The sequence below is a fragment of the Zalophus californianus genome, chromosome 7 (genome assembly GCF_009762305.2).
Source record: "Zalophus californianus isolate mZalCal1 chromosome 7, mZalCal1.pri.v2, whole genome shotgun sequence".
Taxonomy (NCBI): Eukaryota; Metazoa; Chordata; class Mammalia; order Carnivora; family Otariidae; genus Zalophus; species Zalophus californianus.
Genome location: NC_045601.1, coordinates 21,846,160 through 21,861,542, shown reverse-complemented (window position 1 = coordinate 21,861,542; position 15,383 = coordinate 21,846,160). Strand labels below are relative to the sequence as shown.

The following is a 15,383-nucleotide window of genomic DNA, read 5'->3' as shown; positions in this document are numbered from 1 at the left end:
CAGAAATACAAAGGATCATGAGAGACTAAAACAAATAATTATATGCCAGCAAATTGGACCACCTAGAAGAAATGGAAAATTCCTAGAAACATACAACCTACCAAGACTAAATCATGAAGAAATACAAAATCTGAACAGACCCCTTACAAATAAAGTAATTAAATCAGTAATAAAAACCCTCCCAACAAACAAAAGTCTAGGGCCAAATGGCTTCACTGGTGAATTCTACTAAATATTTTAAGAATCAGTACCTGGGGTGCCTGGGTGGCTCATTCAGTTAAGTGCCTGACTTCAGCTCAGGTCATGATCCCAGGGTCCTGGGATTGAGCCCCGCATTGGGCTCCCTGCTGAGCAGGGAGCCTGCTTCTCCCTCTCCCGCTCTTCCTGCCTGTGCTCTCTCCCTCTGTGTCAAATAAATAAATAAAATCTTAAAAAAAAAAAAAGAATGAGTACCAATCCTCAAACTCTTCCAAAAAAATAGAAGCGGACAGAACACTTTTGAACTCATTTTACAAGGTCAGCATTACACTGATACCAAATCCAATCAAGGACAACTACAAGAAAACAAAATTACAGGCCAATATCCCTGATGAACATAGATGCAAAAATCCTCAACAAAATATTAGCAAACTAAATTCAACAATATATTAAAAAGATTGTATACCACGATCAAGTGGGATTTATTTCAGGGATGCAAGAATGGTTCGACATCCGCAGATCAATCAATGCAATACACCACATTAACAAAGTGAAGGCTAAAAATCTCGCAATCATCTCAATAGATGCAGAAAAAGCATCTGACAAGGTTCAACATAGATTCATGATAAAGTCTTGTAATAAACCAGATATGGAGTGAACATACTTTAACATAATAAAGGCTACATATGACAAGCCCACAGCTGTCATCATGCTCAATGGTGAAAAGCTGAAAGCTTTTCTTCTAAGATCAGGAACAAGACAAAGATGCCTACTCTTGTCACTTTTATTTAACTTAGTATTAGAAGTTCTAGCCAGAGCAGTTAGGCAGGAAAAAGAAATAAAAGCCATCCAAATCAAAAAGGAAGACGTAAAAATTTCTCTATTTGCAGATTACACTAACAGATAGAAAACTCTAAAAACTACCCCCAAAATTTTTAGAATAAAAAAATTCAGTAAAGTTGAAGGATACAAAATCAATACACAAAAATCAGTTGTGTTTCTATACCATGACAATGAACTATCAGTAAGAGAAAATAAGTAACCAATCTATTTACAATTGCATAAAAATGAATAATACACAAAGAATAAATTTAACTGAGGAGGAGAAAGATCTATACACTGAGAACTATAAGACTTTGATGAAAGAAATTGATGAAGACAAAAATAAATGGAAAAATTCTGTGTTCATGGATTAGAAAAATTAATATTATTAAAATATCCATATTACCCAAAGCAGTTTTATAAGGATTCAGTACAATTCCTATCAAAATTCCAATGGCATTTTTTCAAAGAAATAGTATGGTATTGGCATAAATACAGACACATAAATCAATGGAACATAATAAAGAGCCCAGAAATAAATCCATGCATATGTGGTCAATTAGTTTTCCATAAAGAAGCCAATAATATACAATGGAGAAAAGATAGTCTCTTCAATAAATGGTGTTGGGAAAACTGGACAGTCAAATACAAAAGAATGAAATTAGACCTCTGTCTTACACCATACACAAAAATCAACTCAAAATGGATGAAATACTTGAATGTAAAACATAAAACCACAAAATTCCTGGAAGAAAACATAGGGGGTAAGGTCCTTGACATCAATTTTGGCAGTGATTTTTTTTGGGGGGGGTTTGACACCAAAAGCAAAGATAATAAAAACAAAATAAACAAGTGAACCTACATCAAATAAAAAGCTTTTGCATAGGAAACTATCAACAAAAAGAAAAGACAACATACCAAATGGGAGAACATATTTACAAACCATGTATCTTATAAGGGGTTACTGTCCAAGACATATGAAGAACTCATACAACTCAATAGCAAAAACAAAAACAAAACAAAACATTTTAAAAATGGGCAGAGGAACTGAACAGACATTTCTCCAAAGAAGACATACAAATGGCCAACAGGTATATGAAAAAGTGCTCAACATCACTAATCATCAGGGAAATGTAAATCAAAAGAACAATGAGATATCACCTTCCACCTGTTAGAGTGGCTGTCATCAAAAAGACAAGAGATAACAAGCTGGAAAGGATATGAAAAAAAGGGACACCCTGTGCATCATTGGTGGGAATGTAAATTGGTGCAGCACGTATGGAAAACAGTATGAAAACTCCTCCAAAAATTATGGGGCGCCTGGGTGGCTCAGCCAGTTAAGCATCTGCCTTCGGCTCAGGTCATGATCCCAGGGTCCTGGGATCAAGACCCGAGTGGCTCCCTGCTCAGCAGGGAGCCTGCTTCTCCCTCTCCCTCTGCTGCTCCCCCTGCTTGTGCTTTCTCTCTCTCTCTCAAGTAAATAAATTCTTAAAAAAAAGAAAGAAAATTCCTCAAAAAATTAAAAATGGAACTACCATATGATCTAGCAATCCCAGTTCTGGGAATAAATCCAAAGGAAATGAAAATAGGATAGTGAAGAGATATCTGCACTCCCATGGTGCCTTGCAGCATTATTCACAATAGCCAAGATACAGAAACAACCAAAGTGCCCATCAATGGATGAACGGATAAAGTAGATGTGGTATATATATACAATGGGATATTATTCAGTCATGAGAAAGAAGGAAATCTTGCCATTGGTGACAACATGGATGGACCTCATGGGCATTATGCTAAGTTAAACCAGCCAGACAGAAAAAGGCAAATACTGCGTGGTATCACTTACATGTGGAAACTTAAAAACAACAACAACAACAAAAAAGTCAAACTCATGGAAACAGAGAGTAGAAAAGTGGTTTTCAAGGGCTAGGGGTCGAGAGAAATAGGGAAGGTTGGTAAAAGGGTACAAACTTTCAGTTATGAGATGAATGAGGTTTGAGGATTTAATGTAAAACACGGTGACTATAATTCATAACACTATAAGTTTATATAATTGAAATTTACTAAGAGAATAGAACTTTTTGTTTCATCAAAACAACATAAATCAATGCTGTTTATTTTAATATTATAATTTTATACTTTTAATATGTAGATTTTTTCAAATTTTTTAAAGTTTTTTATTTTAATTCCAGTATAGTTAACATACAATGCCATATTAATTTCAGGTGTACTATAACATAGTGATTCAACACTTCTGTACATTACTCAGTGCTCATCACAGTAAGTGCACCCTTCATCCCCATCACCTATTTCACCCATCCCCCCACCCACTCCCATCTGGTAACCATCAGTTTGTTCTCTATAGTCAAGAGTCTAGGAGTACCTGGGGGGTTCAGTCGGTTAAATGTCTGACTCTTGATCTCAGCTCCAGTCTTGATCTCAGGGTCCTGAGTTAAAGTCCTGTGTTGAGCTCCACACTGGGGGTGGAGTCTCCTTAAAAAAAAAAAAGTTAAAGCATCTGTATCTTGGTTTGTCACCTCTTTTTTTTTCCTTTGTTCGTTTGTTTCTTAAATTCCACATATGACGTTTGAATTTTATAGTTTTCTAATAAGTCTGTAACCATAAGGAATTTATACCATGTTTATGTAAGTAACATTGTATTTATATTATATTCAAGTAATTTGTCAACACTGAGTGTCATATATTTTTTTCCTTGAAGAGGGGTCTACTCACTACTTAAGTTGGAGACAAGATGTCCTAGGACCCTGAAAAAAATAAGGCATGAATAGATTATATACTGCACCCACATTTGCATTGTAATCAATCATGAATTCCAGTTTGCCTGGGGGCATTTGTTTTGTAAATGTTTCTTTGTGACTAGGGATGTAGAATTGTGGCAAAATTTCCTGTTTCATAATTGACTATGCCTATCACCACCTTGTAGAAAATAGGGTTTAAAGAAATCAGCTAGAGTGGCCTGCTTTCAACACTGAGACTTAGTGATGCAAGTCCACGTCAGCTCCTACCAAAGATTCCTATTCACGCTCTGGGCCCATATGTAAGGTAAGGAGCTGCAGACTGAGAGGAACATCTATCAGCTTCCCCAAGATCTCATCAACAAGATCATCATCCCAAGAGCAGGCACCTGCAAGAAGACTGTCCCCTGAATCTGTGAGTTTACTGCTGAGACTTCAATCTGTTTTCACTGTGTCACTTTTAGTAAGCTCATCTTTAAAACGTATTCATCATTTGAAACCCGTTTGTCTTTTGTGGTGCCAATATTGTACTTTTACATTTTCCTTAGGGTCATGGAAGGATGCTGGCCATGGTCCATGCACTCACAGAAATTATGAACCATTTCTAAGGAAGGACTCAGTCCTTTTGAAGATTGTGTTAAAGGGAAAAGTAAGACAAAGTCATGGAGCTGCAAGAAGAGGATGAAATGGATAAAGAAAAAGAGAAGAAAATCATGTCTCAGCCCCAAAGTAAGGCTTTGTGGTGTAGAAATACATAGTTTCTAAATGAGTGGCACGAATTCATCTAAATGAACAAAATATGGATTATAAAAATGTTTAGTCTGTGAAAATTATGCTTGTTGAGAACAAATTTAATTATTCCAATTCAAAGCCAATATTTAAAGGCTCATGATGAAACCATTACTTTATTATTAAAAGGCTTGGCTTTTTTGTTAGATTCTATTTATGCTTTTCTGTTTCACTTTTATCAGTTCCGCAGGACAGGGCAATGGTGCAAAAAGGGGTTTACAAGAAGTGAGTATTGAGAAAGTCTCATCTTAAAATAGTTTTGCAACTTGTTATGCAAAATCACAGACGCAGAAAAATCATTAAGAGCCGTTAAGCAGATCAATTATACTATCTCTAGACCTGATATTTTTTAGCTCATTCTCTTTCACAGAGAGTGTTCTATTTGTATGCATAGAACAGCTGTACATGCTCACCTTCAAGCCTCTTGCAAGTACGCCAATATATCAGAGGGAAGTTTTCACTTAATTGCAATTTGGGTTAAAATAAAAATACAGCCATGTCACTTCAGGAATTGTAGGCAGGAATAAGATTTAACTAATACCAAAACAGTACATTTTCATCACTGATTTTCTACTCCTTGTGTACCATGTACAGAAAAATAAGCTTACTGCACAATAAGAAATTTGTTTTTCTATGAGTTATTGTTGCATTCTTTTCTTTCTTTCTTTTTAGTTTTTTCTAAGCTTTTTAGTTTTTTCTTAGCTTTTTCTAAGCTTATTTAGATTTAGACATCATTCTTTGAGTGTAGGTAACAGGATAAGAGAAATCATTTGCTTCAGATAGTCCTTATTTTTTGGTTCTTCTGTGATCTTTAATTCTGTTCTTGGATTCTTAATTGGTGGTTAAGAACATGGACTTTCGTGTTGGATACGAGGATTTGAATCTAGGATCCTTTGCTTGCTGGTGTTGGGACAGTGGACAGGAGATTTTAAGGCTCATTTCCTCCTCTGTCAAATGGGGTTGAGTTGTACATGCCTTATAAATTTGTAATGAGAATTAAACAATATACAAAAGTGTTAGCATAGTGGTTGCCACATTGTAACTGAGCAATAAGTATCAGTTATCTTTATTTTATTTTTTAAAAATATTTTATTTATTTATTTGTCAGAGAGAGAGAGCATAAGCAGGGGGAGTGGCAGGCAGAGGGAGAAGCAGGCTCCCCACGGAGCAAGGAGCCCGATGCGGGACTCGATCCCAGGACCCTGGGATCATGACCTGAGCCGAAGGCAGACGCTTAACTGACCCAGCCACCCAGGTATCCCCAGTTCTCTTTAATATAGGTATTAGCATTATGGGGCTTATGTATTTTTAAATGAGCTGATGTCTGCTAATAATTGTACATTTAAATATTGAGCTTCAAAGGGTGTCTTAGTCCATGTAGGCTATATGCTATAGCAAAATTACTCTAGACTTTATGGCTTTTAAATAGCAGAAGTTTATTTGTCATAGTTCTGGAGGCTGGGAAGTCCTAAGATCAAGGTGCCAACAGATTTGGTGTCTGGTGAGACCCTAATTCCTGGTTCGTAGACGGCCATCTACTTGCTGTGTTCTCACATGATGAAGGGGCAAGAGAGCTCTCTGGGGCCTCTTTTATAAGAACATGAATTCCATTCATGATCTTATCACCTTCCAAGGCCCCACCTCCTAATATCATTGGGGATTAGGTTACAACATAGGAATTTTTGGCAGACACAAACATTCAGTGTGTAGGGAAAGGTTAGGAACTGTGTTCTCTGGTAAACTGTGTATACTGAGTCATGATGGTTTGTTTGCAGTACTGAGGTACAGATTTTCTCACATTTAGAAGTAATTTAAAGCTTATTAGATATTAAGATATTTAATATCTTAAACATAACCTAAGATGTTTAATATCTTAAACATAAACCTATTCTTTATATATTTCCATAAATAATATTTTATGTAGAGAAGCTATATGCAAGAAGATTTGCCTATGAATTAGAATATTTTTCTAGTCTGAGTGTACTGGAGAAAAATTTATATTATATGACATACAACATGGTTTCTTCATAAAGCTAACCAGTAGATTGAAATAAGGAGATGCTAATATTATCATTTTTGTTAAGGACTGTAGGTATAAAATTTTCAGAGCAGGGATTTAGACAGTACGGTATAGCTGATTAAGGATGGCTGTTCAAGGTCCCAACATGAAACAGATGGTACATTCAAATTAGAATAATTCGATGAAGGTTTATAAATAAAGGTAATATTATAAAGGTATAGGCAGAATGGAAACTATAGGGACTCCCAGGAGGTGATACTCCAGGCCTGAGAGCCATGAGCAGGGACAGGTAATCAGAACCAGGAAGGAGAGGGAATCATACAGAACAGACCATCTTAGAGGAACAGTGACCTTCTGTTGAGGAACACAGATAGTCCTCTGCTTGGAATAAATTCCCTGACCTCATTCTGCTCTCCTGCTAGATCTCCCTATTGGCTAAGCCCAACAGGATTGCCTGTTGCAATCATCCATTAAGATCAACCATCCAGGGTAGACAGCAGAATGGAGGGAGGTAGAAAGTAAATCTGAAGGGGCAAACAGAAGGTGTCCTCACACATGCTGACATTATTAAAACCTAGAATTTGTTTCTTCTTGTTATTATATTCATTGGTGGCCAGTGTTTATAAAAGAGTTGAAGCTTTATAAACATGTACTAGACAAGATCCTTACAGGAATTAAGTTTTAAGCTATTTTTTGAACAATGAGAGAAAAGAACATGGCTTAAAATCCATGTTTTGTTAAAAAAAAAAAACAGTGCTAGATCCATATTCCTAAATCTCATTACACCTGGGTGCCACCCTGTAAAATGTTATCTCAGTGCCCTGAGCTCCCAAGTTCTGCTCAGTGCTTACTTTTGTCATTCATTCACTCATCATTCAACAAATATTTATTGAGAGTCTCCAATATCCTAGGTATCATGTTAGGCTTTGGGTATAAAGTAGTAAGTAGAAACATAATTTCCAATCTGAATCTAAAAATATTTTTTTGAAACCAATGGTTTAGTAAAGAACTGTTTTGAGTGATATAGAGAAAGGCTTACCTAGTTTAGCAAATCTGTGTTCATAAAGGTAATCATCGAGAGCAATAGAACCATATAATCACTGAAAGTCCAAATCTAATATATAAACATAAAAATTTGAGACTTTGTGTGGCAGCCATTTATGTACTAAGGGCCATAGACTTTTTAGGTAGCATATTTCCTCCCTCCTAAAAGAAAGAACTTTATCTTAAATTTTAAGCTGTCCAACTCTGGAAAAGCTTATCCAAATATGATTTGTGAGACAAAGCACAGGGCCCTCGCAGGATCTAGAAAGCACTGCCCAATATAGTAACCAAAGAACTGGTAATGTTCGCAGTGATGTTCTAGTCTGCACACTCCGATGTAGTGGACACTAATAACCACTGGTTATGATGGCTCTTGTGCACTGAAAATGTCACTGAGCTGAACAACTAATTTAAAATTTTGCTTAATCTTAATTAATTTAAATTTAAATAGCTACCTGTGGCTACAATAGTGGACAGTGCGAATCTAGAACAAGATGTGCAAGATGGGGCTTGCTAATTCATTTAATCTCATTTCCCTTTTCAACAGGGTTAACAACAGCTGTTCGTTCACTCATACTACATCATGTGCCTAGCAGCATGTCAGGTAGAGAGCAAATCAGAGCTAGGTTATAAGAAGTAACAAGTGTTGGGCGCCTGGGTGGCTCAGTTGGTTGGGCGGCTGCCTTCGGCTCGGGTCATGGTCCTGGAGTCCCGGGATCGAGTCTCGCATCGGGCTCCCTGCTCAGCAGGGAGTCTGCTTCTCCCTCTGACCCTCTTCCCTCTCGTGCTCTCTGGCTCTCATTCTCTCTCTCTCAAATAAATAAATAAAATCTTAAAAAAAAAAGAAGTAACAAGTGTTGGCAAGGAGGTGGAGACATCAGAACTCTTGTGCGTTGCTAGTATAAATGTAAAACGGTGCAGCTTCTGTGAAAAATGTGTGATGATACCACAAAAAAATTACACAGAGAATTACCATATGATCCAGCAATTCCACTTCTGGGTATACACACCAGAAAAATGAAAGCAATGACTGAAAAAGAAATATTATTCAGCCTTTAAAAGGAAAAAGATTCGGACACACATGCTATAACATAGATAAACCTTGAAGCCATTATGCCGAGTGAAACAAGCCAGTTACAAAAGGATACACATTGTTCCATCCTACTTATATGGGGCGCCTGGGTGGCTCAGCCGTTAAGTGTCTGCCTTCGGCTCAGGTCATGATCCCAGGGTCCTGGGATCAAGCCCCGCATCAGGCTCCCTGCTCGGCGGGAAGCCTGCTTCTCCCTCTCCCACTCCCCCTGCTTGTGTTCCCTCTCGCTGTGTCTCTCTCTGTCAAATAAATAAAATATGTCAAATAAATAAAAATAAATAAAAAAATATACGAATGTCTAGAATAGTCAAATTCACAGAGACAGAACATAGAGTGGTGGCTGCCAGGGGCTGGGGAGTGGGGGATTGGAGAATTAAGTGTTTAACGGGTACAGAGTTGTCAGTTGGGGATAGATAAAAAATTCTAGAAATGGATGGTGAGGATTGCATAACAATGTGAATGTACTTATGGAGCTGAACTTTACATTTTAAAATTGTGACAATGGTAAGTTTTATGTCATAAATATTGTATCACACACAAAAAAGACAGGTTAAACTAATATGTCCTCAAGGAGTTTGCAAACTAGCATGGCAAAGAGAAATGATGGTTGGTGGTTACTACACGGTGTGGGGATAAAAAATGACTATTTACTGAGGGTGATGGAGGAGTTATATGTGAGAGGGGTGGCTGGGGTAGATGACCCTCCAATCCTGGGATTCAGTGGGTTTATGAGCCCTTCAAATTTGGGATGGCAGTAGGATACAAGATGGTGTATACAGAGGACAAGACTTCATTTCATGTAGCAGATATCCCCCTCTCCAAATGCTTGTCCTGCTTTAGCTGGGTTTATCCTAAAGTCCTCATCCATACTCATGGTTCAGAAAACCCAGACTGGAGGTGAGGGCCAACCTCTCCAGAAAAAATGTATAAAACATAGGAGACCAACCTGGGAGCCTAGAAGGGGGTGGGCACATCAATTGCAGAAAGCCCACGTCAGTCTAGACTTTGTCATTTTCAACATCTTCAGCCCTTCATCATCTAAGTCTCAAAGATCCCACTCTCTGATAACCAACTTGCATTTTTCCAACTGAATCTCTCTAATCCCCCACTGCACAATTCCTTGACATCCTGGAGCCTCCAATCCATTAACCTAACACCTTTTCACTTTCCTCAGCACCATCATTTATGTCCTCTTTTCTCTCCTTCCTTGGTTTAAGTGCCATGGTCCTTCCTTATAATCATTCCCTTGCATAGATGCTCCATGCTCTTGTCCCTCGCTCCTCCAACATATTCAGCTGGCAACTCCAAACTCTGGTTGTATCTGGACTTCTGCCTAGCATTATTTCTACCCAAATAGGCAAATGAGGCTGGTGAGAATACACAACTATACCAACTGGCCTCCCTTTATATCTTGGTCCCTGACTTCAAACAAACCCTTAGTGTTATCCAGCACTCTGACTATATTTTCAGAGTCTATTTACTCTCTCACTGTCCCTGGATGATATTTCATACTTTCTATCCTCTTCTCAAACTTCCTTTCTTTCCACTGATAACCTTGTTTCTTCACCGATAAAACATTCTGCCTCCACATTTACCAGCATCTGTGCCCATAAGTTCTGCCTCCCCTCCAGCTATCAGAAAAGAATTCTATTTTCTCTATCTTCTCCATTTAACCCCAACATTCCTTCTGTGCTTTGGATCCCACCCCTGCTCATCTACTTAAGAACATTGCTACAGCAATGATCTTCACTCTTCTGCATCCTCACTTTTTCCTTCTCTTTTGGCTCATGGCCATGAGCATACAAACAGGCATATCTTCTAATTAAAAATAAAAACCTCTCTCTTGACCATATATTTCTTCCAGCTATTGCCCCATTTTTCTGTCTCCATTTATTCTTTTTTCGTTCTCTCTGGGCCCAATCCAGACGGGTTTGATCACTGCACACCACCAAAATTCTTCTTATCAAGTGTGCCATTGACCTCCAGGTGGCCAAGCCCATTGCTGTTTTCAGTTCTAATTTTACCCACTTTAGCAGCATTTGATAGAGTTAATTCTTGAAACATTGTTTTAATTTGGCTTCTGGAACACCACTGTTTGTTAGTCTAACTCCTATATCACTGATTATACCTTCTCATTCTCCCTTTTTGATTCTTCATCTTCCTGATCTCTGACCTTTGGAGTGCCCCAGGACTCAGACTTCACTAAATTCTATCTGCATATCACCTATATGCTAAGGACTCCCAATTAATAGCATTATCCCAGACTCATCTATCTAAATGTCTTCTTGACAACTCAAAACTTAAAGTGTCCAAAATCGAACTCTTAATCCCCAGCAACCCTTCCCTCCCCTCCCCCAGGCCCACAACTTGCTTCTCAAGCAGTCTTGCCTGCTTAGCATAAGGAACCTCTTTTCTTTTAATTGCTCCAAGTAAAAACCTTGACTCATCCTGATTCCTTTTACTCTGTCATGTCCTACATCCAATTAATCAGCCAGTCCTGTCAGCTTCTCCTTGGGAATATATCCAGAACCTGCCCACTTCTTACCAGCTCTACTGCTAGGGTTTTGAATCAGTGAGGGTTGTCAGAGAAACAGAACCATGTATATATGAATGAAACATATGTATTATGGAGGCTGAGAATTTCTATGATCTGTAGTCGGCAAGATAGAGACCCAGGAAAATTGGTGGTATAATTCCTGTTTAAGTCCAAAGGCCTGAGAAGCAGGAGAGTAAATGGTGTAACTTTCAGTTTGAGGCCAAGTCTGAAGGCAGGAAAAAATTGATGTCCCAGTTCAAAGATAGGCCCAGAGAGGACAAATTCTCCCTTTTCCGGGGAGAATTGTTCTATTCAGGCCTTCAACAGATTGGATGAGGCCCACCCATACTGGGGAGGGCAATTTACTTTACTCATTCTATAGATTCAATCAATAATGGTGTAGAGGAGATAAATCTCCCCTGCAGAAGAATTTGTAAAATTGGCCTTCTTCCATCCTCTCCCCTAATTTGTCAACACAACAGAAAAAAAAAAAAGCCATATCAGGTCACTCCTCTACTAAAAATTCTTCGATGTCTTCCTTTCTCAATCAGGGTAAAATATTAAGACTATCATGACCACCTAGGCCCTACATACTCTGTTGTCCACCCCTAGCTCCACCACCCATTGCCTTTCCCCCCACTCATTCTGTTCCACCCACACTGATACTATTCTTAGAAGCCAAGCATGCGCCTGCCTCAGGGCCTTTACATCTGCAGATCTCTCTGCTGGAAATGGTCATAACCCAAATATCCACATTGCTTCCTCCCTCAAACTGTTTTCTTATCTTAGAGGCCTTTGAAATAAACCCCCCTTTTTTGTTTTTAGTTAATTATAACACCCCTCATCTCTCTTATTTTACTTAACTTTTAAAATAAACTTCATTTTTTAGAACAGTTTTAATTTACAGAAAAATTGCAAGGATAGTATAGAGGGTTCTCATAAACATTCCCATTTTCCCCTATTACTACCATCTCACAATTAGTATGGTACATCATCATAACTAATGAACCAATCTTGATACTATACTGCTAATGAAAGTCCATACTTTATTCAGAATTTCTTAGTTTTTAAAAAAGATTTATTTATTTATTTGAGAGAGAGCAAGAGCACGAGAATGGGGGGAAGGGGTATAGGGAGAGGGAGAATCTCAAGCAGACTCCCCACTGAGTGGGGAGCCCTCTAACTTTCGATCTCACAACGCTGATATCATGATCTGAAAGGAAATCAAGAGGCTGACTCTTAACCGAATCAGCCACCAAGGTAACCCCTCCTTAGTTTTTACCTAATGGCCTTTTTCTGTTGCAGGATCCCATTCAGGATACCACAAACATTTAAGTGTAATGTTTCCTTAGGCTCCTCTAGGCTGTGGCAGTTTTTCAGACTTTCCTTGTTTTTGATGACATTGACAGGGTATTTTGTAGGATGTCCCTCTGTTGGAATTTGTCTGATGTTTTTCTTTCTTTCTTTCTTTTTCTTTTTTTAAAGATTTTATTTATTTGACAGAGAGAGACACAGTGAGAGAGGGAACACAAGCAGGGGGAGAGGGGGAGGGAGAAGCAGGCTTCCTGCGGAGCAGGGAGCAGGATGCGGGTCTCGATCCCAGGACCCTGGGATCACGACCTGAGCCGAAGGCAGACGCTTAACGACTGAGCCACCCAGGCGCCCCTTTTTTTACTTTGATTGCAGTCTACTACCACTATTTATTTTGTTGCTCAAATTGTTCTAGCTTCAGCCATTGGGAACTCTTTCAGTTGGCTTCTGCATTTCTCTGAAAAGTCCCCATCAATGAGGGATTTTGTTTTTGTTTTTGTTTTGAGCATTTCCTAACTTTTGAGCCTCAATCTTATTTTTCAAGATACTTACCACCATTTCGCATAATATACCCTTTATCCGTTTATCTTTCCGCACTGGAATGCCAGGTCTTCGAGGGCAGGGTCTTGGAGCTATTTTTAACCAGGGTAGTATCCTCAGTCCTTGAGTGGACGCTCAGTTGGTCCTGAATGAATGAATGTACCCGGCTGGGGCTCAGGGCTACTTGAGAGGGGTGAGTCGGAGGGGGCTCTGGCAGGACGGTGCTCAGCCTCCCTGCCCGCCTCCTGGCGTGTCCCATCGGGTGCAGGGCCGGCCCCAGCCTCTCGCACTCACACCCACACTCAGAACCGGCTGCACGGGTCCGGCCGGCAAATGTCACCAGCGCCAGGGGGATTCCCGGGGAAAGTCCGGGGCCTCCGGCCGCCCTCCCCGCGGGGGGGTCGGGGAGCGAGCGAGGGGCCTCGGGCAGCACGCGGAGAGCGCCTCTGGGCGCCCAGGAGAGGGGAGGCGGCTGGAGTGGACCCGCAGGGCCCGCCCGCTCTCGGGGCGCACGGACTCCGGGCGGGGCGGGGACGGGGACCGGCGCGCGCGCGGCCGGCGCAGTCGTCTCGGGGCGGGGCCTGCTCCCCCAGCTGTGGGCGCTGCCGACACCAGGGGCTGGGCCGGCGGCGTCCAGATGCGGCGGCGGCGGCGCGGAGCTCGGGCCGCTGAGGAAGAGCCCAGTCCGGGCCGCGGGAGGCGCCGGGAGCCTCGCCGCCAGGAGTCGCGCGACAGGTTTCCTTCCTTCTCACGACTCCCAGCGTGGGACGGGCGCCCGCGCAGGACAGGGCTTCCCGGTTCGCGCGCTCGGTCCTGTTCCTGGTTCGTTTTTTCCCTTTGTACCTCTTTGTCTCTCCCTAAGTGGCCCAGGAGCGAGGATGCGCCCCGCTAGGCTGTGCGCGGAGAGCCGCGGGGGGCGCCAGGGTGGCCTCGCTGGCTGGGCTTCGAGGGATGTCTCTGGGGGGATCCCGGGTCTGGCCGCGGTGCTCACGCCGCCGCCTCGCGCCTCAGCGAACTCGGCCCTGGGTTTCTCATGTACAGCGGAGTGACTTTTTTTCTCTCTCAGTGGGCAAGGGACTACGCATTTAGGGCTGCACTGAAATTACCTCGGGTACCTGTTGATAGGATTCCCTTACAAAGTATGCACCTAAGACTACTTTGGTCTTAAGTCGAGAGGCTGAAGTTCTTTTGAATTACCGGGGACATTACTTCGGTGTGATCGCCTGTTCACTTCCTATTTTATTTTTATTAATTAATTAATTTATTTATCAACTTATTTATGAGAGAGTGGGCGGGGGGGGGGGCGGAGAGAGAGAGAGAATCTCAAGCAGGCTCCACGCTCAGCGCAGAGCCCGACAGGGACCTTGATCTCAGGACACTGAGATTATGACTTGAGCCGAAATCAAGAGTGTGCCGCTTAACCAACTGAGCCACCCAGGTGCTGTTCACTCCCTATTTTAGGTTGCACTTTCTCAAAAACACCAGAATGGGTACTTCTTGACTTGAACTTGACAATATGATTCAGGAGCCAGGAAATACGGAGAAATTGATATTGCCTTGAGATAGTTCCTTCCAAGCCCACATAAAAAAACTATTTTAGAAATAGTGGTAAGGTGACTGCCAGAGCCACACAGCCCTGAGAGGGAATTCTAGACTCCTCTGACAATAGCTGAGATGTGTATTACTTCCTGTGGTTCTCATGCACTTGTTGAAGCCGTTTCTCAGCAAAGGGAGGAGTTGTTATTTCCACACGGGTATCCAAAAATGACTCACAGGGCTGCTCTTTTAATTGTGAGACTTTGTTAATGAACTTTTGAAAAGTGAGGTTCACTCTGGGTGTGTGTAAAGTAAGACTAAGATATAAAGTGCGTGCACTGCTAAACTGGGGCTGGTGGTATAGGAAGTAACAGTTCAAGTTTTGAGTTTCCTAAAACACCTGATGGTACAGCCTACCAGCTAGGGTCACTAGGCTGATGTAAGAGAACCATTCAAATCATGTGCTTTGCTGCAGAGGCCCAAGAGAAAATTAAGTTCATTGTTCAATAACCAAGTGTTATTACTTTCACTGGTATGGTATGGTAGAAATATGTCATTTTACATAGTGATTGAATGTCACTCTCTGAATCCAAATATTTTGGACAGTTTGTCTTTAGTAAATTAGTGCGATATGAAAATATTTGAAGACGGTGGATACCTGTTGGAGGTGAGATATTAACATATTTAAGCTGATAGGTCCCATTGCAGCTGGGTAGTGGCTCTTGGGAAAGGACTGTG

General features: G+C 40.9%; 1 protein-coding gene across 2 annotated transcripts in view; it reads left to right on the top strand.

Annotated features, from left to right (window-relative positions):
- The first annotated feature begins 4,006 nt into the window (after positions 1 to 4,006).
- STX11 (syntaxin 11) overlaps positions 4,007 to 15,383 on the top strand; it is a 50,084-nt gene continuing 38,707 nt past the window's right edge. The window contains exons 1-2 of one of the 2 annotated variants that reach the window (XM_027602851.2): positions 4,007 to 4,191; positions 4,325 to 4,505. In XM_027602851.2, the coding sequence (XP_027458652.2) occupies positions 4,439 to 4,505 (67 nt within the window). In that variant the 5' untranslated portion in view covers positions 4,007 to 4,191; positions 4,325 to 4,438. Of the gene's footprint in view, positions 4,192 to 4,324; positions 4,506 to 13,529; positions 13,932 to 15,383 lie in introns of those variants that run through there. The other variant, XM_027602852.2, reaches the window with a different exon arrangement.